Genomic DNA, 25,595 nt, shown 5'->3' with positions numbered 1-25,595 from the left:
AGTCGTCCGATTTTCGCGTTTTTAGTGGTTCTCCAGCAGCCACGCACCGTCCGCCATGCACCCCACAATAAATGATACGCAGCACTTTCCTTAGAAAACTCAAGTGCGCGTTGATCCTCCACGAGCATCGTCCAGGTCTCGTATCCGTAGAGGACTACCGGTCTAATGAGCGTTTTGTAGATTGTCAGTTTGATACGGCGGCGAACTCTATTCGATCTTGCGTTAAAGTACGTACGATTTCCGCCATGAGCGTCTTCGAACTTCTCTGCTGGTATCGTTTCGGCAGTCACCAGTGAGCCAAGTACACGAATTCCTCAATCACCTCGACTTCTACCACCGATAGAAACTCGTGATGGGTGGCTTACATTGACCTCTTGCCTTCCTATCATGTACTCTCGTCTTCGACGTGTTGATGACTAGTCCAATCCGTTTAACTTCGCTTTTCAGTCTGATGTAGGCTTCCTCCATCCTCTCAAAGTTTATGTCTATGATATCAATGTCGCGAAACCAATAACTAGACGGATATATACTAATAACTAATCACCCAGTGCAGCGGTCACGAGTACCACACACCAGCTCTCTCTGTAGTTGGTCAACTCCAGGGCTTATTGTTTTTCAGCCGACCGATTGTTACCGTATGGAAAACAACGTGAATCGACACACTTGCGACTTGCATATAGTTCATAGGAAACAATATTAAGGCATTTTGCCGGTTTTTAAAGAGTGTACTCAGCGTCCTATCCCCTTTCCTGATTTTCCCATGGAAAACGAACGAAACGCAACGTAATATCGCATCCGAAGCAACGAATATGGGAGAGAAGACGAGATTATCGATGGAGAAGGAGTCGTTGTTAGACAGCCGCACAACACCGAAGAAGAAATGGGCTGTGAAATGTTACTGGAACGGCGTTAACCACGGGAAATACAAAAAAATAACGATAAGTGGGCAGGTCGGTCACCGTTCTTCGTCATTCAAGACTCGTTAAAGTGTCCAACGCGGAGCCTCGCCGGCTACCCATTCAGAATCCGGGATAAAGCCGCCTACGTCGGCTACCAGTCTAACGGCGCCGGGATCAAGCTCCGACGAATTCGGAATCGAGCTCCTAAGGAACCGGATCAAGTCTCCAGTTTTCTTAGAAAGACCGTCTCCGTGGCAACGACCCCCCTCGGTCATGTTCCCCGGTTATCGAAAGCCGCACCGATCTGACCAACGCCCATGTGGCTCAACAATGCGGTCAGCCTACCGCTATCCACCAGAGCGGATCAAACCTCGATGGAGTCGTGATCAAACAGCAACGGGTTCCCGAACGAGCGTCTCCGTGCAACACTCACTTCGGCTATACCCGATCGACACCGGATTCGATATAAATGGATATACCAACAACGAGCTCAGCCCATCAACTTATCATCGACAGAGCGGAATGAGTCTCTTCGAACCCGTTGCCGGTACCGTAGGGTACCACAGGTATGTCCTACATGCGCATGCCTAGGCCAACTTTACAACGGCAGCACTAATTCCCTATCTCCTACTAACTGAACTCCCTAAATGAAAACCAATATAAAATATTAGTAAATGTTTATGTTACATTGCCATCTCTACATGCATGCAATTGGTCGATTATAGTGTTGTAAAGTCCACCTTTCTTCAGCTTGAATATCGTTATCTCCATTAAGCAGGTAGATGGCGAACCCGAGCATCTTAAGCTTGAGAGCTTAATGTGGAGTGTCCACACAGACGGCTGGACGTCGGTGCAGTGCACGATCTCCCCTGATTTCCTGGAGATTCGGGCCGAAGTCGCATGTCCTGGCGTGTGCTCCAGGTTCATTACCATACCGCCACCTGTTGCTACATCGCCATTCATGTGCTTCGAGCTTCGCCACCTTTGGATCACCTCACGCTCGTTTGTAAGAAGGTTTCCGTTTATGTCCTACACATATCGGGCTGTGGCAATGACACTTCAATATGTAAACGGTTTAACTTCTCAGAACTGTCGGTTATTAGCGCGTACAGTTGTCGTCTCTTCACGGTCTCGATCTTCCTTGATGCTTTTGCTCTGAAAATCGAGTTTTGTCTGTTACGCGCCCTGTTCGTGCCTCGTTCGCTCTCGTGGTGGTTGCAGCAATCTCGCCCATGCTGCATTTTTCCCTCAACTCACATTCGCCGTCATACCAGTCGCTTCTCGATCCGGGGCCACCTTAGTGCGGCGGTTGTCGGGCTAATGACGGATCGAATATCTCTCCAGCCATCTTCAAGAGACGCTGCGCCTAGCTGCTTTCTGTTGGCAGAGCCACTTCAGCCACTTACACCGTCGAGTTTTGAGCGCAGACATACCTAACGAGGTAGTGGTGATTCAATATTAACTGCGGTAACTGCGCTGTTCGTGATGTGGAAGATTTTACCGTCGATTAGAACGTGGTCATTTGGTTTCCATTACTGATTAGGTGATTTCCATGTGGCCTTGTGGATATTCTTAGAAAGTGTTCGGACTACCATTCCGTGGAAACTGCAATGTTTATGCATCGTCGGCCGTTGTCGATCGATACGGTGTGCAGACTATCCGGTCCGATGACCGGTCTATACTTTCCTTCCTTGCTAGCGTCATCGATGACGATTTGAGCCCGCAGTAGGCATCCATCGTATGCTGCTGCAGCTGTGCATAGAACGATTCTTTCTCTTCGTCGGGCCTCCTTTCGTGAGCGCACGTTGATGATGCTACAGAGAATCGGCCTTTTATCCTCAGCTTGCACTGATTGACTGCCACCCAATCACGCGTTGGCGCATCTTTCCAAGTATATGAGCCGGTTCCCCTCGTTGGTGGTGCCACAGCTTTGGTAGAAGGGACCGCCGATGCCGCTTTTCCCCACTTTCTGTCCTGTCCAGCAGGTTTCCTGCAGCGCTACGACGTCGAAGTTGCGGGGATGCATCGTAGATTATCCTGTCGCAACCTGCGAAGCCTAGCGGCTTGCAGTTCCATGGCCAAGCTTCCAATCGTGATCATTTATTCGTCGCCAGGTCGTTGCCGATTGTATCGAGTCGTATTATCTTCTATGTCGTTCGTAATGGTTGTTTTTAGAGGCGGCTTATTGGGCCTGCGCAAACCTCCTGTCTCTCGGAGGCCGTCGTGTCAGGGCTGTTTACGTCTCACCTGACACAGTCACTGTCAAACCCCACCACGTCCATGCAGGCACCACAACTCACAGATGGCCTGGGGAGGGATCGTCCCTTGGACATAGTCCCCTGCGCCCCAGTAGCCAAACATGTAATTTTCAAAAATCTAACCCTACGTATTTAAGAGTTCTCGCATAAAGCCATTAACACATTTAAAAATATTTCCTATCTTCACCAGTGATTTCACGCATCCATTTCCACCAGATGGCAGCAGCGCGGCGTCAACGCGAATGAATCGCGTTTGAGCGTGCCATGGACGCCAGGGAGTTAATCTTTGAAATCAGTATGGTGAAAGGCATCTGTTCGATTTCTCAAAATTAAGCACTCATTAAAAAATATTTGGTAGGCATGGTAGCGGACACCTTCCCACATAATCGGACCAAATAGTTTTCAAAAATTTCTTGTTTGAAAACCCGCGTTAGATGACTTTCGCCATACAAATGTGTGCAGTTAACTCTTGCTGGCTATTTTTTGTATATACTATAGCGCCTGGATGTGACAAGCGGCGGTAGAAAATCAGCCACTGGCAATTCATTTGCGAACGATCACCGTAGTGTAATTAGCAGCCTGGTAGGGAATCACTCAGCACGGATGTAGCAAGTCAACCAAGGCCGATAATTGAGAGGCTAAGCGAAGAACTTGCAGACCACTTGAACGCCAGGGGTAGGATAATGGTGTGAAGTAAGGTTCGGATTTGGAATCGACTCGACACTAATGCAAAATGTAATTGAATGCAAACTATAGTCAATGATCAAAGGTTAAAATGTTAATTTAAAAATTCTAGTACAACGTTTTTCTAGTTTTCAATAGACCTGTGCGCCGGTCATATATAACGGCGGCGGCGGCGTGGTCACTTTTGCCCGGCGGCGGCGGCCGTTGGCTTTATCGGCGGCGGCGGCGGCGGCGTGAACGGCGTGGATGAAAAATCACTGGCTAAAAAAATCAATTTTAACGCGGATTTTTAATTCACGCGGTTTTGATTCACGCTCGTATAAAAAATCGACTTCAGTGGATTAAAATTGTAATATTCGATCGATCATCAAACAGACATTCCATAGTAAATTAAAGCGACACTTATAAGTCTCAACATGTTATTTATAATTGAAACTATTTTATTATTCTTTGATTTTGATGAATCAAAATTTAACAACGAATTCTGCTTCACTATTCGTAACCCTTGAGCAATATTGAGAATTAGACTTCGGTGTCATAGGACTAATTTGTTAATATTTTTTTCAAAAGCTTTCCTAATTTAGGATTTTGATAAAGTCCAGTCGATTGACTCTCAATATATCTAAATTTCAGAAAATTCTAACTACTATTCTTTGAGTTACATATATAATTGGGCAAAGTCTGAGTGGTGCATATCTAGTATATAAGGAGAATTTGCAGTTGTTCACCTTGTGACCCTTGAATCCTGGAAGGACATTCACGATGGAATCCATAATGAAACCACAATGGACAGTTTACTACACCTCGCGTCTTGTATGCACATCTCAATAGATGATCAACATAACAAAATGAGTCTCGCTGAGTAAGATCAGTACGATGACCTACCAAATTGAATATTTTCCTTAAAAGTTGGTTAAATATGACACAAAAAAAAAAGTTCTTGGTGGGTTCGAAGAGATTTCCGAGGAAACTACGATTTTTTGACGTTTCATTGGAAATTCTTTGTAAAACCTATAAGAAATTCTGGGAAACTATATGGGTCTGTTCAAATATTACGTAACGCAAAAACGTCGGTTTTTGAGAACCCCACCCTCGTAACAATCTGTATCAATTTCTTGCACTACTCCCACCCCTATGCGTAACGCTAACAAATAAATTTTGAAAAAAAGATTTTGGTAGGATTTTAAACACGCTATAATAATTATTATATGTATTGATATTTTATTCTACTTAAAGAAAATATCATTTTTAACATTTTTTTCTCTATGCAATTATTGTTACGTAACAATATTCGAAGGACACCCACCCCCCATATTTTGTGTAACAAATCGTAACAAAAATCAAACAACCCCCACCCCTATTGCGTTACGTAATATTTGAACAGACCCATAGGCATTTTTCAAAAACCATTAAGGCTCTCGTTGGGAAATTCCTTTAGTAAAACCACAGGTAAAACGTAGAATTTTCTTTCAGGATTTCATTCGGAAATTTATTAAGGAATGAAATAGTTTCCGGAAGAATTCCTAAAACAATTTCCGAAGAAATTGCTGAAAAATCTTCGAAGGGTTCAAAAGGACTCCGAGGGAATAGCGAAAAGAGTTTATAAAGACATTTCTGGCAAAATTTTTAAGTAATTTTCGAAAGAACTTATGTAAAAAATTTCGTCCGAACTTCAACTTCACTATTTATCCACGACGGATCTTCACAAATCACACCAAGGAAAATAAACGAACTAGCTTGTTCTCGCTAAAATAGACTCGTTTATTCGTCATAAGGAACAAAGGTGTGGGCACGCAGGCCTTGCTTATTATATGTATAGGTGTTTTATAATTTTGCCCGGAAGCACTGACTTCAAAATAGTTTAAATTAGGGAACCAGAGGATTCCGCAGAAAATAATAAAGAATCTTTTCAGTAAATTTGAAAAATGTTCTAGGGAATTCTAGAAGAATTTCCGAATGGTTCCCAAAAGCAATTTTGAAGAAATTTCTTTGAATGAACTTCTGAAGAGATTCACGAAAAATCAAAAGAAATGGAGAATGTCCCAGTAACATTTTAAGTTTTATAATGCTTTTGAAGACCTTAATTTACTCTTCAAGAGTGTTATAAACCTATAAAACAAAATGTTACTAGGTTTGAGACAAAATTACTGAGGGAATGACCAAGAACCTTCTTTAAGTTACCGAATTTTCAAAGGATTACCTGTAGAAATTTCCAAGGAATTACTTAAGGTAGTTCTGAAAGAATTCTAGAGAATTTCAGGAAAAGATGCCAAATAACTCTAAGGAACCAGGTAAGAGAACCCATAGAGGAATTTCTAAAATTTCCAACGTTTTTTTTTTAAATCCATATTAATTTCAAGAAATTCCTAAGCAAACTTTCAAAGACTAAACATATTTCTGAAGAAATTTGTAAATGAATTTCTGAAGGAATTTTAGAGAAAATTTAAAATATTTTCCGTCGATATTTCAAAAGCAGTTATTAGAATGATTTTCGGAAGGTATCCGGAAGAAATTCTAAAGGAAAAAGAAATTCCTAAAGCAACTTCCTACGACATTTTAAAGGAATTTCTAAAGAACGAAACTTAACAAATTTCCTTTGTTTTCTTAAACAAAAGGAATACGTGTAGGAAATTCTGACGTAATTCCTGAGGTAAATTTTAAGGAATATCGAAAGAATTTCCGAAGAACTTTCTGAATTCGTTTCGAAGGAGTTTTTGTAGATATTTTTGAGGCAATTTCCTAGGGAATTCTCGGACGAATCTTCAAAGAAATCTCTGGAGGAAATTGCGAATAAATGACGGAAAATTCAAAGGAATTCTTGAAGAAATCTAGGAATTACATCAGAAATACCAGTAGGCATTTTCTCTGATATTCTATTGGGAATTTCTTCGTAATTTCTTTTAACAATTCTTTCGAAATTATCGAAAATCCTTCAAAATACCTTTATGGATTTATCTGAAATTCCTTTAGGAATACTTTAGGAAATATTTTACCTTCAAAACTATTTTAAGTCTTTTAGGATTTATTTTGAAAATCCATTCAGGTTCTCTTTTAGGAATGCCTAACAATTTATTTGGAAATTCCTGCACTAAACCCAAAACAAATTTCTTCAAAAACGCCTCAAAAAATTTATTTGGGAACTCCTCCAAATTTTATTTCTAAAATAATCAAAAAATACCGGAATATATCATTCGAAATTCCTCCAGGGACTAAAGAATTCTTCAAAATATTATTCGAAAACCTCGAAATTTCTTTCGAGATTTCTCGACTTTTTCGGTAGAACTCCCAGGAAAAGCTTTGAATTATCCCAGAACTGTCTCCTCCATCTGCTGTGGTTTCCCCAAGCGAAAGTATCCATATCTGATATGAGGTTTTTTGAAATCCAAAAGGGAAGCGAAAGTAGCGATGCTGGAGACGAAGATGGTGACGAAGAGGTTTTGATGTCGGTAAGGAGGGCGCTTCATCATCTGGGCCCGGTGTTCGATATTAACCGCGGCAAGCAAAAAGCTAAAAATCAGGGGAAGACAACGAAGACCCGAATCATTTTATGGTTGAAAGCTTAGAGAGACGACGACGATAATCCGGATGTGGCTTTTGATGACCCCGACTGGGGCGCTCAAAGGAACCCAGTGCGCAGAAGTCAATTCTAGTCCTGAAATATGAGTTCCAACTGGGAAGAGTCAGTTTTAACCACAAAAATAAGCAAAGAAGGGCCTTTAGGTACATGCCATCATCTGACCCAGTCATGACAATTTGCTCGAAAGTGATAATCAGCAAAAGAGAAAAGAATTATGGTAAGTGAGGTGTATCGGCTGTGAAGCGATTCAGAAAGAAATTGCAGGATCGACTCCACCAAAGTGTACCCAGAAGCACGAATCACACAGAAATAAACGATAACGTTACTGTGCGTGCATCAGGAAACGTCAAACAACAAAGGCGATTTTTCATGCTTACTGGGGCCTATTACATCCATCTGCGTCACTTCCGGAATCTACAGGACCAGAAACATCCGAGCAGCGTTGTACCTCGCAAACAACATTCGGCAGATGTGAAGCTTTTCTGCAAAATCTGACGCTACGAACTCATCAACTGAAACCATAGCCGCTTCTGCTGTAATGCCACCAATACCTGTCTTCAAACCTTATCATACTTCGTCGTTAAATTTAAAGCTTCCGATGGAGAAAGGTCACGACCAAACCTCCACAATCACCAGCTCCCCTATCTCCACGAGCTACTTGCTCGCAACCCTATCAATGTTGTAAATTGTCCAATTCTGGCACCGCATCTCCTTCCTTCCAGCAATAACGGGCAGCGGACTTCCAGCCACGGGAATGCATTCCAATAGAAAATGACCCATACCCAGAGGGACGGTCAAAGACTATTTCTGTCGTCCGAGAACACTACAAAGTAAGGGACAACCTTAAGTTCAGCCTCAATAAGCATACAAATGCAAGATTGAGAAGTGAACAATCAGGTGTGGGTGTAGCGTCTCGATCTGTCATCAGCCCAAGCTTCGTTTTTCTACAGCTCTATCCATAATGGACCGGGTTCGGTACATCAGAGAGAGACCGATTCTAATAATGGACAAGGAAGCAAGCAAAAAAGCGAATCCATCTGCTAGAGCTTGATAGCACCCTTCGAGAAACACAAGATTGGCGTACTTTACGTTGGGCCAGGACAAGCTGGTTGTGAAACGGACATTCCTCAAAGGAACCGCTTCCGGTAGTTTGCGATATGCCAAATTTCTGCGTAGAGTTGGGAACTGAATTAGTTGCCATAAAAAAGGGAGGCGAAGAGAGGAGAAAGAGCAACTTCCTTCATAGATTTGGAATCCAACGGTAAAGACGGAAACTTTACCTATATTTGGCAAGATGACATTAGTACAGGTTACGTTCCACGTGGCGACACATGATGCCAAATAACAAACCAGGATCCCAATTGTAACGAGAAGAAGAAGCACATCGGAAACGACTTCGTAACCATTGTTTACAACGAAAGCGGCGAAGATTACGATTTGAAGACCATTAAGGTGAGCAATTTTGCAATATTTTCCCCTCCCATTTGATCTAAATCGTTCGAATATTACGAGTTATGTTCCTTTCAATTGATACAAGCAACCTTTGTTTTCTATTGTTTGCCGGATCGAACAATGAATATGGAAATTTGGTTATGGCAAATATCACGTTTTGACACTTATACTCACTCAATTTGCTCGCAATAATTTGCATTTGATGGGGATGCTTGAAATGGCTATAATCAAATGTTAATAATGGGATACATTGGTGGCTTTTTATACTTATTTTTTACGTTTTCTACAATGTAGGGGCAATATGAACATACGGGGCAATATGAGCCACCCTCATTTTGAGCTTATTGACAAGTTGTATCATGTAAAAGTTATATGATCTTCAAGAGAGAATGCTCCTTATGTATCAACGTGAAAACCGTATTAAAATTCAATTCAAACATGAAAATACACTTGAAAATGTAAATTTTTCGCTGCATAAACAAAATTATTTTAAGATTTGTTGTTTGTAAATAAGGTTTTGACACAAAACTGATTAAGATACAGGTCAAAAATGCATCACAATCAAAAGATATTGTGATATTGTGCACACATGTTTGTACTGATACAAATCTGAATTTATCATAAATTTTTTTTTCCAAAACCAGTCTCTATGGGGCAATATGGGCATACCTGTACACTGGAGCAAGATTTTCATTTTGGAAATTGAGCAAGATATCAGGCCTTAATTTGCAAACAAGTTTTAAATTTCAGTTGCCAAATACAATAATATTATCATCGCATTGCTGCGATCGGAAAAGAAAAAAATGACCATTGATCAATAGAAATGTAGGGTGTTCAAACGGTGAAGAGTGGCAAATTGGCAAAGTGGCACATTGAAATCAATACATTTTCAAAAGTGCATTCTAACAATTTCCAAACGCATTTTTCGTCATTCATCGACGTAATGTGAAAGGTAACATTCCCTAAAGTAAACTACATTTGAATGAAAATTTGTTGAGCTTTTCAGCGCTTTTCGGAACGATTTCCTTAGGTGGCCCATATTGCCCCGATCACCCCTACTAGAAAAGTACCAAATTTTAAAGTAATATGTCTTAACCCTTAAATACGCAATTTTATTAAATGCTAGCGCCCTTCTATGATTGTAAATCCCAATTCAAAATTTATTTATTTGTCATCCAATTCCAGGCCCAATTCACATACGCTTGTGTAGTCATCGAACCTATGGAGCTGGAGAGTAACCGCATATTCGTGCTCGCCCGAGACGAAATAGCCGACCATGTGTGCAGCAAACCTAAAATCGTCTCCGATTCCAGCGCGCCACTCTTGGCACGCCAGATGGCCCTACATGCTAATGTAAGTATTTCTTCCATATTTCAAACTATAGGTACATTTCTCGCTTAACTTTTCAAAAGGACCTATATAACATTTTTTCAAGAATTAATTTGGGTACTGGGGGGTCCCGTAGCGTAGTTGGCTACACGTTTGGCTTATAAGCGAATGGTCATGGGTTCGATTCCTAGCCCCTCCACCAAACCCTCGTCAGTTGCCGGATGCGTAGTCCATGCGGTAGCGTATTGGGAGACGCGCCTTATCGTCATGGCTGCCTGATGACGACTGACAACTTGTTCTTCTCAGGCATTCCTCCAACGTACCCGGATAAACTGGCAACCGAACAATGCAACGATCATTGGATGCACGACATGTACAAACGGACACAATGGACTGACGATGAGATGAACTGGCAACGACAACAATAATGGTAATGGAAATCTAAAAATAGATATCCACAGCAGAATACCTCAGTAGATCTCAGCACAGTAGCGGTTAAGTAACACAGAGTGCCTAAATAAATAAAGGGAAAAAAATGGGTACAGCAATCAAAAGCTTTTATATTGTTCTGTTGATTGCGCTCTTCAAATTAATTCATGATGAAAATGTTACTTCGGACCTTTTCAAAAGTTAAGCGAGATGTGTTCACTTGTAAAACGTAACGTGAGACAATATACCTGGGGGTGGGGGTGCCTTGCAACACTTTTCAGGTTTCGCTCATCAGAATCCTAAAATGTAATATATCTTTATAAATTTATTCATTCTACTAGTATACGATACTTATAATGTGTCCTCATACTAGAAATTAGACGTATAATCAGATGTACAACCGTAAACAAAAATAATATCAAAATGATGGGCTTTGCAAGTAACCCCTTCTGCGGGGTGACTTGCAACACTTTTTCGAATTCAATCATAACATGTATTAGAACAACTTTATCATAGTATTTTTTAAACTGGGTCATTTTTTATTTAGTTCAGCGAGTCTCTTCTAAACGATTTCAACGGATTGTTTGATATGTTAAAAAAAATCGGTTACGAAGCTTGTCATGATGGCTTGTCATGTCATACACCCAGGTTTTTTTTACACGGTTTGGTTTTAGTCGTTTAAGACCTTTAGCATCAATGAAGCAATGAGTTAACTCCACGAAAAAAATCACAAACAATCAAAGAAAATTCGCGTAGTATTTTGAAAGTTGTGAAACTTCAGGTTGCCCATAAATTAATGAATTCAACCGCTTAAAAAAACCTGGATGATATATAATGTTTTCTTTTCTTTGACATTTTCATTTGAGAGAAAGTAAAAATTTGTTTCTTGTCCAGTCGTGTTTCTCCAGCAAGCAGAGCATCTGCCGGTCGTTGAAATTTAGTTTTGCTTTGTGCGGAAAGCAAAACCACAGACAAACAGACGTAACACTAGAGAAAATACCATCGACAATGACTTCAACGATCAATTTGAATTTGATTGATTACGCAATTCACAACTAGAGGCGTTAGTGTCGTAATCCTTCGGGTTTGACCACCCCCCTGGCGTCCTATACTACCACAAGGGGTTTGACAATAGCCACCATGTCCACGGACGGTAGCTCATTGCAAATCCGTTGTTATTAACTGAAAATAAACATTATGTGTTTTGTTTACTATTTGTTTTGGTTAAATCTGAAATTTGTTTTCGAAATAATTTGCAAGATTTCCATCTTTGACCATGGGAATTATATTTATTTGATGATAAAATATAATAAACTAACGAATTGGAGTGAATCGATAGGTGAAATCAAACGCTACACGAAATCATATTTCGTAACTTGTTCTCCCGCTCCGAATCAAACAAAAGATATTATTATTGTTTATGCTGTGATGAGCATCACAGTTGAAATGGTCCGGGGATGCAGATTCAGACAACATTCAATAATAGAAATTGAAATGAAATAAATGGTGTGCAGAAAAGATGTTTTAGGATTATATTTACATGCCCATAATAGCTGGTATTATTTTTGAATAATTTGAAAATATGTAGCCAACAATAGTTTGGATAAAATGTAGTTGCTTGTAAACGCACGATTCAGGAGAAGTACTTTTTCAAAATGTATGCTGGACATATTCATGAAGATGTTCGCTACGCTGAAAAGCATGTCTTGCCACAGGGTTGGGTTTGACATTTCACTCCAGCGCCATCTGGTTACGATGTCATACGAAACATCGTTTCGTGTAACATGCTCGCAAGATGGTGGTAGATGAGTTGAGCGAAGGATTTTTCAGAAAAATGTTCAAGCTGTTACGTCTGTTTGTCTGTGGCAAAACGTTCGGCTGGTCACCGAAATTTTGTTCTGCATTGTGCAGGTGAATAAATTGATCAGAGAGTGAAAATTTAGTTGTGTAGTGCGGTCGATAATTAAAATATTAGCGATCGTTCGATTGTTGGATTACTAGTGGAATACAAACAACAGATCATAAAGAGCACAGTTACAGAAAAACCTTCGCATTAGAGTCCACCACACAACTCATTTTGAAATTCAGCTTCTGGAATGAGTTATTGACAAACTACTAAATGATCGAACGTGAATTACTAAATGATCGATACGAAGTACTTTTCCTTTCTAAACCTCCAAGTGCGCGTTGGTCCTCCACGAGCATCGTCCAGGTCTCGTGTCCGTAGAGGACTAACGCGTTCTAATAGGCGTTTTGTAGGGTGTCAGTTTGGTACGGCGGCGAACTCTATTCGACTTCCAGCCACTATGCGTCTCCGAATTTCTCTGCTGGTATCATTTTCGGCAGTCGCAGTAAGCCCAAGAACACAAATTCTTCTACCACCTCGATTTCGTCACCACCGATGCAAACTCGCGGTGGGTAGCTCCACAATGTCTTCTCTTGAACCTCTTCCCTATCATGTACTTCGTCTTCGACGTGTTGATGACTAATCCGATCCGCTTAGCTTCCCTCTTCAGTCTGATGTAGGCGTCCTCCATCTTCTCAAAGTTACGTGCCATAATATCTATGTCGTCGGCGAAGCTAAATAGCTGAACGGACTTATTGAAAATTGTACCACTCGTGTTAATCCCTGCTCTTCGTATTATCCCTTCCAAAGCGATGTTGAATAGCAGACACGAAGACCATCACCTTGCCGTAAACCTCTGTGGGTTTCAGAAGGGACTCGAGAATGCCCCTGAAACTCGAACTACGCACATCATTCGTAAGTACGTTCCCGTTTATGTCCTTATACATATCAGGCTGTGGCACGTGGCCCTTACGTGAACGGTTTAACTTCTCCATAGAACTTTCTCGTGTGTTATTAGCGCGGTACAGTTGCTCCGTCTCTTCCATGGTCTCGATCAGCAAATCGAGGTTTGTCTGTTCCGCGCCTGTTTATATCGTGCCTCGTTCGCCCCTCGAGCGGTGTTGCAGCAATCTCGCCCATGCTGCATTCTTCTCTTCTACTAACTGCTCACATTCGCCGTCATACCAGTCGTTTCTCTCTGATCCGGGGGCACCGTGCCAAGTGCAGCGGTTGCGGTGCTACCAATGGCGGATCGAATATCTCTCCAGCCATCTTCAAGAGACGCTGCGCCTAGCTGCTCTTCCGTTAGGAGTGCCACTTTCAGCTGCTGCGCGTTTTCTTGGGCTGAATCTACCGTCTTAAAGCTGCGGCGTCCGACTTCGACGCGTGTTGTACACCGTTTTGAGCGCAGGCATACTGCAACGAGGGTAGTGGTCAGTTCAATATTCGCACTGCAGTAAGTGCGGACGTTCGTGTTGTCGGAGAAGAATTTACCGTCGATTAGAACGTGGTCGATTTGATTCTCCGTTTCTTGGTTATGTGATCTCAATGTGGCCTTGTGGATATTTTGCGGGGAAAGAAGGTGCTTCGGACTACCATTCCGCGGGAGGCTGCGAAGTTTATGCATCGTTGGCCGTTGTCATTCGATACGGTGTGCAGACTATCCGGTCCGATGATAGCCGGTCTGCCAAATTCCTCCTTCCCTACCTGAGCGTTCATGTCACCGATGACGATTTTGACGTCCCGCAGTGGGCATCCATCGTATGTCTGCTCCAGCTGTGCGTAGAACGCTTCTTTCTCGTCGTCGGGTCTCCCTTTGTGTGGGCTGTGCACGTCGATGATGCTATAGTTGAAGAAACGGCCTTTAATCCTCAGCTTGCACATCCTTGCGCTGATTGGCTGCCACCGAATCACGCGTTGGCGCATCTTACCCAGCACTATGAAGCCGGTTCCCAGCTCGTTGGTAGTGCCACAGCTTTGGTAGAAGGTAGCCGCTCGATGTCCGCTTTTCCACACTTTCTGTCCTGTCCAGTAAATCTCCTGCAGCGCCACAAAGTCGAAGTTGCGGGGATGTAATTCATCGTAAATCATCTTGTCGCAACCTACGAAACCTAGCGACTTGCAGTTCCATGTTCCAAGCTTCCAATCGTGATCATTTATTCCTCGCCTAGCTCTTTGCCGATTATATCGAGTCACATTATCTCTTATATTGTTCGCAAGGAATGTAATTGTCGCTGAAAATGCAAAAAACAAGCGACAAAGAGAATAGTGATAACTCTTTGTCCCCATCTGCAGAGGATAAAGACATTGTTGCGTTCCATTTTATTTGCAACAAACATGGAGAGGTAATTGTTGTGAACTTTTCAAACTGCGATAACTTGTTTATTTTAGAAGTAAAACGCAAATCCATGTCAACAGATGGTTAAGTTTATGTCTAATCTATGATAACTGATACTAATTTAACCAAAAACATCATGCGAAACCGACTACTTCTCAAAATGCGTGGCAGGCGATAATTGTCCTATTCTGTTGCAGTTTGGGACAAACGCTTATTGCGAGTTGAGTTTGTCTCAACATTTACAAAAGAGGATAATGTCGTTGTCATTGGCAATGTTGTTATTTTACATTCCTTGATTGTTCGTAATTATTGGTTTTCCAGGCGGCTTATTGGGCCTGCACCAAACCTCCCCTGTCTCGTCGGAGGGCCGTCGTGTCAGGGCTGTTTTTTTTAACTAATTTTATTTGCTAATTATCTAATACATGCATTCATCTCTTAGACTAGGTGTTCCGTGTTTTCTTAACACTATCATCCTTATTTGCTATGTTACTTTTTAGTTATTTTTAACACATTTCAATTGCCTCTGGCAGTTAGAATTTTTCCTCTGGTTGAATTGAACCATGTAGGAATTACAATGTTTTCAACTTAAACTAAACTTAACCTATTTTATACTAAGGATACAAGGAGTTAATCGTTGCAATAGAAGATTGCAACGATTTTTGTCTAAAATTGGAAATTATTTTGTTGGACATTTGTCGCAATGTCTCAATATTAGAAATTCTTTGAAGTTCATTGGTGATTTTCTATACCACAGAGGCAACTGCCTGCAGAATCATTTCAAAATTTTATTTGAATCCTCTGGAGTGCCTTCTGTCTGGTATTGCAGCAACTAGTCCATATTGGCACAGCATACAACATGGTAGGTCTAAAAATTTGTTTGTAAATCAAAAGTTTGTTCTTAAGACAAATTGATTTTCTGTTAATAAATGGATATAGACACTTAATATATTTTGTTACATTTGGCTTGAAGGCCTTCAATGTGATTTTTAAAGTTAATTTTTGATCTAGCAGAAGTCCTAAATATTTAGCTTCGCTAGACCAATTAGTGGAACCCCATTCATAGTGACAATATGTCTGCTAGAAGGTTTCAAATAAGAAGCTCTCAACTTATGTGGAAAAATTATAAGCTGAGTTTTGGAAGCATTCGGGGAAATTTTCCATTTTGCAAGTAAGTGGAGAAAATATCCAAACTTTTTGCAATCTACTACAAATGACACGAAGGCTACGCCCTTCAAGCTGAGAGACCTGTGTCATCTGCAAACAAAGATTTCTGACACCCTGGTGGTAAATCAGGTAAGTCAGAAGTAAAAATGTTATACAAAATGGGCCCCAGTATGTGCTGCCTTAGGGATACCAGCCCTTACAGGTAATCTATCAGATTTAGAATTATGTTAGTTAACCTGCAGTGAGCGATCTGATAAATAATTTTGGATCAGTTTAATAATGTACAGAGGAAGAATTAAAATTCACCAATTTTACAAATCAAACCTTCATACCAAACACTGTCAAATGCTTTCTCTATATCAAGAAGAGCAACTCAGTCGAATATCCTTCAGATTTGTTGAGGCCGAATAAGTTCGTAACTCTTAATAACTGATGGGTGGTTGAATGCCCATGGCGAAAACCAAATTGCTCATCAGCAAAAATAGAATTGTCATTAATATGAACCATCATTCTATTTAAAATAATCTTTTCAAACAGTTTGCTTATTGAAGAAAGCAAACTGATTGAGCGATAACTAGAAGCCTCAGCTGGATTTTGTCCGGCTTCAAAATTGGAACAACTTTGGCGATTTTCCATTTATCTGAAAAATATGCCAATTGAAAACATTTGTTAAATAAATTAACCAAAAAAGGATAAAGAGCTCCTAGGAAGTTTATTGATAAGTATGTAGAAAATACCATCATCCCTAAGGGCTTTCATATTTTTAAAATTTCTAGTAATAGATCTCACTTCATCCAAATTAGTTTTCCAACGAAAGGTCAAAAAACATTCTCTTGATTGAGAATGTCTTTGAAGCTCGATGTAACCTGATCCTCAATTGGACTAAGTGAGACCTAGACTAAAATTATGAGCACTCTCGAACTGCTGAGCAAGTTTTGAGCCTTTACGCCATTTGTTAATAAATTTTATTTCCCTCTTTAAGCGCTGGAATTGGCTTTTGAGGTTTTTAAGAATTTTGTTAATTTCCAAAAGGGTTTCGAACTGGGATCCAACTTCGAGACATTATTCTCAAAGTTGGTATTTCTCAGAATAGCGAAACGTTTTTTAATTTCATTTGCAAATCTCGCCAAATAACTTTCAACGCGGGATCGCGAAGTTCTTTAGTATTGCCTTCTTCTCACATTTTAAGACGGATCAGTAGCTGAAGATCGTCGTCAATAATAATGGAGTTGAATTTAATTTCACATTTAGGAATTGCAATGCCTCTGGCTTCGACAATTAAATTTGTCAAAGATACGAGCGCATTGTCAATATCACTTTGGTATCCAAAAGCAATATTAACATCAAAATTCCTATCGATATATGTTTTATATAAATCCCAATCAGCTCTATGATAATTAAAAGTAGAGCTGATTGGATTATAAATAACTTCTTGTGAGATTTCAAATGTCACAGGAAGATGATCAGAAGTCAAAGTCAGCATGAGTTACCAATTGGCCACACAGCTGACTTGAATCCGTTCAAACTAAGACAAATGTAGAAGGATTTCGACTGGATGGAAGGGAAACAAGTAGGTCCATTGGGATGTTGAATAGTATAATATCCCGCAGAACAATCTTCAAATAAAATTTTACCATTGGAATTGCTTTGAGCATTATTCCATGAACGGTGTTTGGCATTGAAGTCACCAATTACGAAGAATTTTGATTTGTTGCGAGTCAGAATTTGAAGATCAGCTTTCAACAAATTCTTTTGCTGCCCATTGCATTGAGAAGGCAAGTAGGCTGCAATGAAGGAAAATTGTCCAAAATTTGTTTCAACAGAAACTCCCAAGGTTTCAAAAACTTTGGTTTCAAACGAAGAAAATAATTTATGTTTGATACGTCTATTAATGACAATGGCGACCCCACCACAGGCGCTGTCAAGACGATCATTTCTGTAGATAAAATAGTTTGGATTTCTTTTAATGGAGAGTCCTGGTTTTAAATACGTTTCAGTTATAATGGCAATATGCACATTATGAACTGAAAGGAAGTTGAATAATTCATCTTCCTTACCCTTTAGAGAGCAGGCATTCCAATTTAGAACTTTCACACAATTATTTGGATCCATTGAAACGGAGTCCGATAACAATTTTTGTGTGTACTTTATACCAACCTGAACAGCTTCAGGAATGGTATTTGCTTTGAACATTGCATCAATCATGTGATGCAATTGTTCAGTTAAAAATCAAAATCAGGAAGCAGTCATGCTACCTGAATCGGCAATATGACCATTATTTTCCGTTGGGACATGGGTATAAACCTCATTTTGAGAAGAAATTTTGTCTACCAGCAGCGATGTTTGCATACGTAGGTACATTGGAAAAATTGGAATTTACTGAAGTGCTTGCTACCCGTTGACGAGCGGCAAAATTTGTTTGTGAATTGTGGTGGGTATGAATTGTTCGACCGATAACCGGTTTCGAGATTTGAGCGTTTGAAAAATTTCTACCCGTCGAATCATCAATTTTGCACGGGAATTCAAATTTTTTTGCGTGAAGGGCATTCCCAGAAATTGGATTTATGATTGCCCCCACAATTAGCACATTTAAATTTATTGGAATCTTCTCTCGCAGGACATGCGTCCTTGGCGTGAGAGGTTCCACCACATAACATGCATTTAGCATCCATGTAACTATGTTTGGTTCCATGTCCCCACTTTTGGCACTTACGGTACTGGGTGGGGGTTTGGAAATTCCCCACAGGCCTGCGTAAATGTTCCCATGTAACACGGACATGGGACATAATACAGAGCCTTTTCCAAACTTTTCATATTATTTAGTTCACTTTTGTTAAAATGAACTAAATAAAATTCTTGAGAAATGCCCTCTGGGAAGTACCAGAATGGGATTTCTTTTTTCATCTTAATTACTTGGACTGGTGAAAATCCAAGTAATTGAGAAATTTCAATTTTAATCTCATCCAGTGATTTGTCCTCACTGGGGAGACCTTTCAAGACGACTTTGAACCATCGCTCAGTTTTGTCGTCGTATGTGAAGAATTTATGGCGCTTCTCAGTTAAATAGTGAAGAAGACGTTTGCGATCGTCAAAGGATCCCGGCAAAACGCGGCAGTCACCCTTCCTAGCAATCTGAAATGAAACCTGAAATGATCCCTGAAGGTTACTCAAAATCTCATTTTTAAAGCCAGAAAACTCGGCAACAGATACCACAATCGGCGGAATCCTTTGCTTTTCGCATGAATCGAATCACCTGGGCTAGATTCGATTTGCTCAATATCATCATTAATCAAATCGAACTGATTGCTCAGTTCGATAGGAGAAAAATTATTTCCGACATTAGAGTTTGAAGGAATATCTGAATTCTCCAGCTTCCTTCTATTTTTTCCGCGCTTTGGCAGGACGGTCTTGAAACCTTGTTTCTTAGAAGGAAGTGGAGAATTCAAAGACTCCCTTCCTCTTGTTTTATTAATACTCATTGCTGAGCGTGGAGACGTGACCTTCTAAGAGGTTTTTTCCCAGAACGGTGTCCCTGCAGGATTACCACCGCTTGTCGGAATTTTACTTCCGCAAACGGGTCCAACGTAAAACGAAGGCACGGGTCCTTGCAAAGATCGTAACGGGATCAGTGGGTACAAATTGCGCTGAGAAGAACTGTTGAAATTAAAATAGCTTCGGGTAGTATTAAAAACTTCCTTCCGCAAAGAGAGAAAGAACCGCACAGCACGAAAGCACGATGCGGTCTGAGAGTCAGGGCTGTTTAGCGTTCCACCTAACACCAGGACTTGGGCTTGTGCGCTTTGAGCGGCACACGGTCGCTTTGGTGGGACCTACTTGCGGATACATGCAGCTTTTTATAGGAATTTAACAGGGCCCACTGTCAAACCCCACCACATCCTAGGCAAGCTCCACAACTCGCAGATGGCCTGGGGCCCATTTTACAGCTATAAAATATGAGCTGGGTACTGAAATTAGGCATTGCAATATCATCTGAGCACAGGATATTATCTTTGCCTGTGCAAAGATATTATCCCTAATCAAAGAGCACTCAGGGAAGATATTATCATTTGAGCATTTGTTGATGATCCTGATAGCCAGCGCGATTCGGGGTGTGTTCACGTTGCGAGGGCGTTGCTACAACAAAGGAAGTGAAAAAAAGTTTCTCCATGGCGAACGTTGCACTTTGTTTACTGAGCAGATAGATAACTAAGATATCCCAGCATATCATCAGTATCTTTGCTCAGAAGATCGAATGATGGGATAAGTTGCAATGCCTGACTGAAATGGTATTTAAAATTCTTGTTTTTACACTTTTATTGATCAAAACAATTGTCGCGGTATTAGGCCATCTTCTTCGCCAGTAGTGCCTAATACCGTGACTAGGCTAAAAATAAAACGTAAGCATCACATTGGATATATAGACCATTAGACAATATCGTATAGGTATTGAAACATTCATGTTTGATATCTACGACATTTTATGCGTTATTATAACTAGGGGAGCATCATTCAGATGAATTACATATTGCGATATGTAGGGTTAGACGGGCCTAGATGGGAGATTGTGTGGAGATTATTTTCAGTAATACTAAGGACACACCTGTGGTACTTGTACCATGGTACAAGAGAACAAGAAAATTATTCCAAGACTATCTTTAATAAAGACAATAATTGGCAGGGTGTCGACTGCCGTTATACGCATAATTGTCCCATGTACATAGGAAACCCAGCAAACATGGGACAATTATGCGTATGACGGCAGTCGACTACCTGAAAAAACCTGGAAAGTCAGGGAATTTCAATTTGGACCTGGAATGTCAGGGAAAGTCAGGGAATTTTGATTGTGGTCAGGGAAAAAATCACAAAACCCCAATAATAAAAATTCATATTGATTTAAAAAAAATCAGGCAATGAAGCATATTTTATTTTTTTCGTTTGACCCGTTGGCCTATTCTATGCTCCTCATGGTAATATAATTTGCCTCTATTAATCAATTTTAGATCAATAACAGAGGTTACTCAAATGGTCACTGTTCAGGCCTGATACAATTAGTTTTTATGTATGAAAATTTCCCCCTTATAATTTATTATTAAAATTTTAAAAATCACCCGAATAAAGGAAAAAAAATACATAGTATTTAGTGGTTTTGTGTCGGAGAGAACTTTAATTTTTTTTTTGCAGTTTCTTCATTAGTAGCGTGCAAGTCAATATTTAATCATGAATCGCGAGAGTTAGTCGTAATGTAATTATAGGAAATGCGATATATCACAATGGATTTAAATTGCTGACTATATTGCAACTAATCGACTCCCATTATCTTTTGATGTAAATTTATCGCCCAAATGTATGAACATTAACTAGTGAAAGCAGTCGAAGCTGAATCGAAAGGCCTAAATGGACCATAGTTTATAACCGTTCAACAAACAATCATCAAAAAATTTCAACCTACAACCAACAACTCGATATTTTAAGCCTTATTTCTAGAAAACGCCGAATACTGCCCCAAACAAGATTATGTTGATAATATTCAAAAACCATTTCATGAACTTCCATTTGATGGTGGGCTTATAAAGACATTGGTACCTTGGTGGTCAAATTATTGATCATATTGAGAGAATGATAGTGGATAAAAGCAAATGTGGTCTACCTCATGTAAGTAGGTGGCGATGGTAAAACGTTACTCCATACTCCACAATCATAGACGCTCTCCTAAAAAATTTAAAGTATTTTGAATAAATTGCCAGAATCAAGCAGGTTACACCAATCTGACGGTTTCAAAATAATTCTTCAAAACAGAACACAAAGAAGTCAATTATATCTACAACAATGACATTTTTGTTGTGAACTTTTCAAACTGCGACTATTTGCATATTTACTCTACAAGCAAAACTATAGTCATGTTTTCAGATGGCTATGTTTTTTTTATATATCTTTATTAAGGAGGCTTTCAGCCCTTGGCTGGCTCACCTCCGTGGCTATGTTTGTCTCTACACATTGCCTACTTATATTTTTTTAACCAAAAACATTATTAAAAACCGACAATGTTTCAGTATTACATTCGCTGCTTTATTAGAGTGATTTTGTATGTATAGAGTATAAAATAAGTTCATCACTAAACGTTACTTTTGATGTTTACAAAACAATTTTCTCAGGAAACATTCTGGTTGATGCTTGAGAGTTTTGTCCAGAAATAACTTCAGTGAGATTCTTTTGGAATATCTATAATTATTTCTTCCTCAAAATTTTCCAAATTAGGTAGGTACATAAAATTCTCCCTGAAAAACAAAAAATATTCAGTAGTTTTTTTTTCAAAAACTCTACTTCAAAAAACTTATATGGTATTTACTCAAAAAATAATTGAAATGTATTTGTTGTATTTGTGGAGGGATTCATACAAAAAATATGCCAAGGAATCTTCAAACACTTTTCCACGAGCTCTTCAAAAAATTCCATTATATATTTCTTATGAAGTTTCATCACTTGTTGTAGTTGTTGGAAAAGTCTGACATCGAGTTAATAGTAGTTAAACTTTCTGTAAAAAAACAATGATGGAATACCAAAACGATTGATCCACTTTGGAAGTTTGGCAAATAACTAAAACTCTATCAAATAAATGGAATAGATAGAGCTCCCCCTAGCATTTGAGACTAGTTATGCCACTTCTTATCCAAAGGACCTGAGCATATTCAAACCAAAATATTTAAGGTATCGCAGTGGTTATAATGTTTTCCTGAACTTACTGTAAGTGCTGAATGGATTTATGTGAGCTTGTAGGAATTGAATTCTTGAATGTCCGTAAGATTGCAAGCAGACAGAGACGATTATCAGAAATTCATACACCCCACAGAAAGTGAATAAGAATTCTTATTCCGTAACTATACTTCAGAGAAGGTTTTTTGACGTTCACGATAATACCCGCAAGTCCGTAAGCATTATTTAACGGAATTTAAAGGATTTCTAGAAGTTCCCACGATTGTTTGTAAAGAGTTCCAAAGTCTTGTCAAAAGATAGGTACAAGATTTCACATAAATTTCCAGAAAGAATATGGAAACTTCAACGATTTGAAAAAGTAACAGTGGAGGTCTACTGCGATTCCAGGGAGTCCGTGAGAATTCCCGAAGGTTGATGAGGGCACCAGAAAGTTTATAACATTATTTGGAGCCAATTTTGAAGAGATGTGTGTAATGCTGAATTATAATAACCTGCCAGGAGCTGTGCCCATTTCCTAGAATCTTTGTGGAAGACCAGAATTATCTATCATTTATTACAAAACCTTAATGTTCTGCTTCTACAAGTGATTAGGCTTCCAATAACTCAGGAACTCGTATGGACTTCAAGGATTTAAGCATGCATGAATTTTCATATGCTTAGGAATTGAAAAAAATCATACCTGGGATTTTTCGAGAAATGACTGGAAAGTCAGGGAAAGTCAGGGAATTTTATTCTCAAATTTGAGTCGACACCCTGATGGTATTCATTTCAAGATTCTTGTACCATGGTACTTGTACCACCAGTGTGTCATTAGTATAATATAGTGAAAGTATCATAAGTAATGTAGGCGATGTTGTACTTCGTTGAAACAAAACAAATGGGGCAAGATGGGTCAGCACATACTGAAGGGCATAGTTCGTATTCAAAACACATTTTCCATTGATGATTTAATTATTTTAAGGTTACTTTTGAGCATAATGATGTTAATTTGTTAATTGAAAATGTATAAACTTTGTCTTTAAGAAAGCGTTACATAGATGGCTTGTTTTCAAAAGAAATTGCAGACATTTTTAAATGTAGAGCCATTTCTTCATCCTAAGCTTTAATATCTTTTTTTATTCAATAAAATCATTGACAATAAACCTATCTATCTGTGTGTAATTTAATATTGTGAATAAAAACAATAATAATTGCAGAATTTGATGGTGACCCATCTTGCCCCGCTGTTTGACCCATCTTACCCCGGTATTTTTTGATTGACAGAAAAATAGACTTCTACTTTAATGACTCAAAAAGAAATAAAAAGTGGAATTTTTGTTATTTCATATCCAGCATACAGATTATGAGCTATTTTTATAGATCCACGTTGAAAAGTTGAATTAAAATGTTTCTGTTTTGAGACATTCAGGGTTCGCCTTAGGCGACCCATCTTGCCCCATCATACCCTATTATTCCAGTACTTCACCATTACATTGCTGACAAGTGTTGATTTCGAACCAACCACCGCATATATATGACGATGTGACAGATGCCCACACGATGAAGAACCCACAAGCGAATCAACGAAGAGCCCTGTTTGCGTCTTCTGGGGGCAATTCGAGTTCCCGTCCTAGGAGGAAAATTCGCCGAAAATTAAATTTCTGATTTCAATTGAATATTGTGTGTAATAATATTTTAAAAGACTTGCGGCTCCGTGGAGTTTTTAATTAAACCAATGAGCCTTATAAATAAACGATTGTATAAAAAAGTCATTTGGCATCAAAAACAAAAATTCGATTTTCGACTTTTCCTTTCATGAGTACAAATTTTAAAATTTTGATGAATTTTAGGCACCCCTAAATCATGTCCAATAGAGCTCAAATTTTGTATGGGGTCATATTTTGGGGTAATGAAATTTGTGAGCAATGTAGTTTTTTGAAATTCGATAACAATGTTTTCCCCATACATTGGCTCCCTACTCCGCATACAACAAAATAGTCTTTTTTATGTTGACTGGTTTAGAGCTTTTTGGACAACTCATGCTGCGTGTGTGAAGAGGTGTTATGTATTATTGTCTTGCGTCGCATTTTATTCAGTGCCATGTTGTATAACATAAGCTAAGCATATACCACACAAATCATAAAATAACATTTTCTCTTTCAGCTAGCATCACTTGTGTACCAATCGCTGAAAATTAAGAACCAAAATCCATATGCTTCTAACTGGTTGGAGAGATTGCGTAAAATCAAGAACATCCGAGCTAAGGTGACGAATCACTCAGACCCATCGCAGGAACACTCCGGTAGTGGCGGAGGAACACGAAGCGCTGGAGGAAGTATAGGGTCAGCCCATGATCTCAGCTCGGCCTCAACTACCCGAGGCGATGATTTCACACGTTATACTCAGTAGAGTATGTCAATACTAATTATGTTGAACTCTGTATGGCATTATTCGTATAGTAGCTACAACTATCGGTATCGCCGAAACGCTACGAAAACTGAAAATTGGCGCTTTTGATGTTGAACAGCTTGAAAGTGTTTTCATTAGAGATTGTTCAAGGAATGCTTCTACCTAATAAACATAAGTTAATAAATTATTGGAATAAGTGCATTAGGAACAATTTATCCGAAAGCTTACTATTCAGAAACGTAATTTTCTAATTATCAAACACATAGGGTATGACGAAGCAAATTGGGCCACAGGATAAGGTAGGTAAGGGCCGTTTTAGAACGCCATACAAATGTAATGTTTTAATGGATACCCAGTATTATTGCGGGGGTTTTGGAAATATTTTCGCGCCATTTCCGCGCGGTCTGAAATACAATACGCGAAATATCAATGCAGTCAACTTTCAATCCTTAGACTATCATTAGATTGTCTACGATTTAGTTGGGCGCCCGTTAGTTGGTCTGTAGCCCATCTAAAACGA

General features: G+C 39.5%; 1 protein-coding gene across 1 annotated transcript in view; it reads left to right on the top strand.

Moving 5' to 3' along the window:
* Window positions 1-25,271, top strand: part of LOC134220432 (tuberin) — a 103,556-nt gene extending 78,285 nt beyond the window's left edge. The window contains 1 exon segment of the mRNA XM_062699490.1: window positions 24,830-25,271. Coding sequence (XP_062555474.1) covers window positions 24,830-25,075 — 246 coding nt within the window. The 3' untranslated portion in view covers window positions 25,076-25,271.
* Window positions 25,272-25,595: the final 324 nt, after the last annotated feature.

Source organism: Armigeres subalbatus, chromosome 3 (assembly GCF_024139115.2).
Source record: "Armigeres subalbatus isolate Guangzhou_Male chromosome 3, GZ_Asu_2, whole genome shotgun sequence".
Classification (NCBI taxonomy): domain Eukaryota; kingdom Metazoa; phylum Arthropoda; class Insecta; order Diptera; family Culicidae; genus Armigeres; species Armigeres subalbatus.
This window is presented reverse-complemented; position numbering and strand designations above follow the sequence as displayed.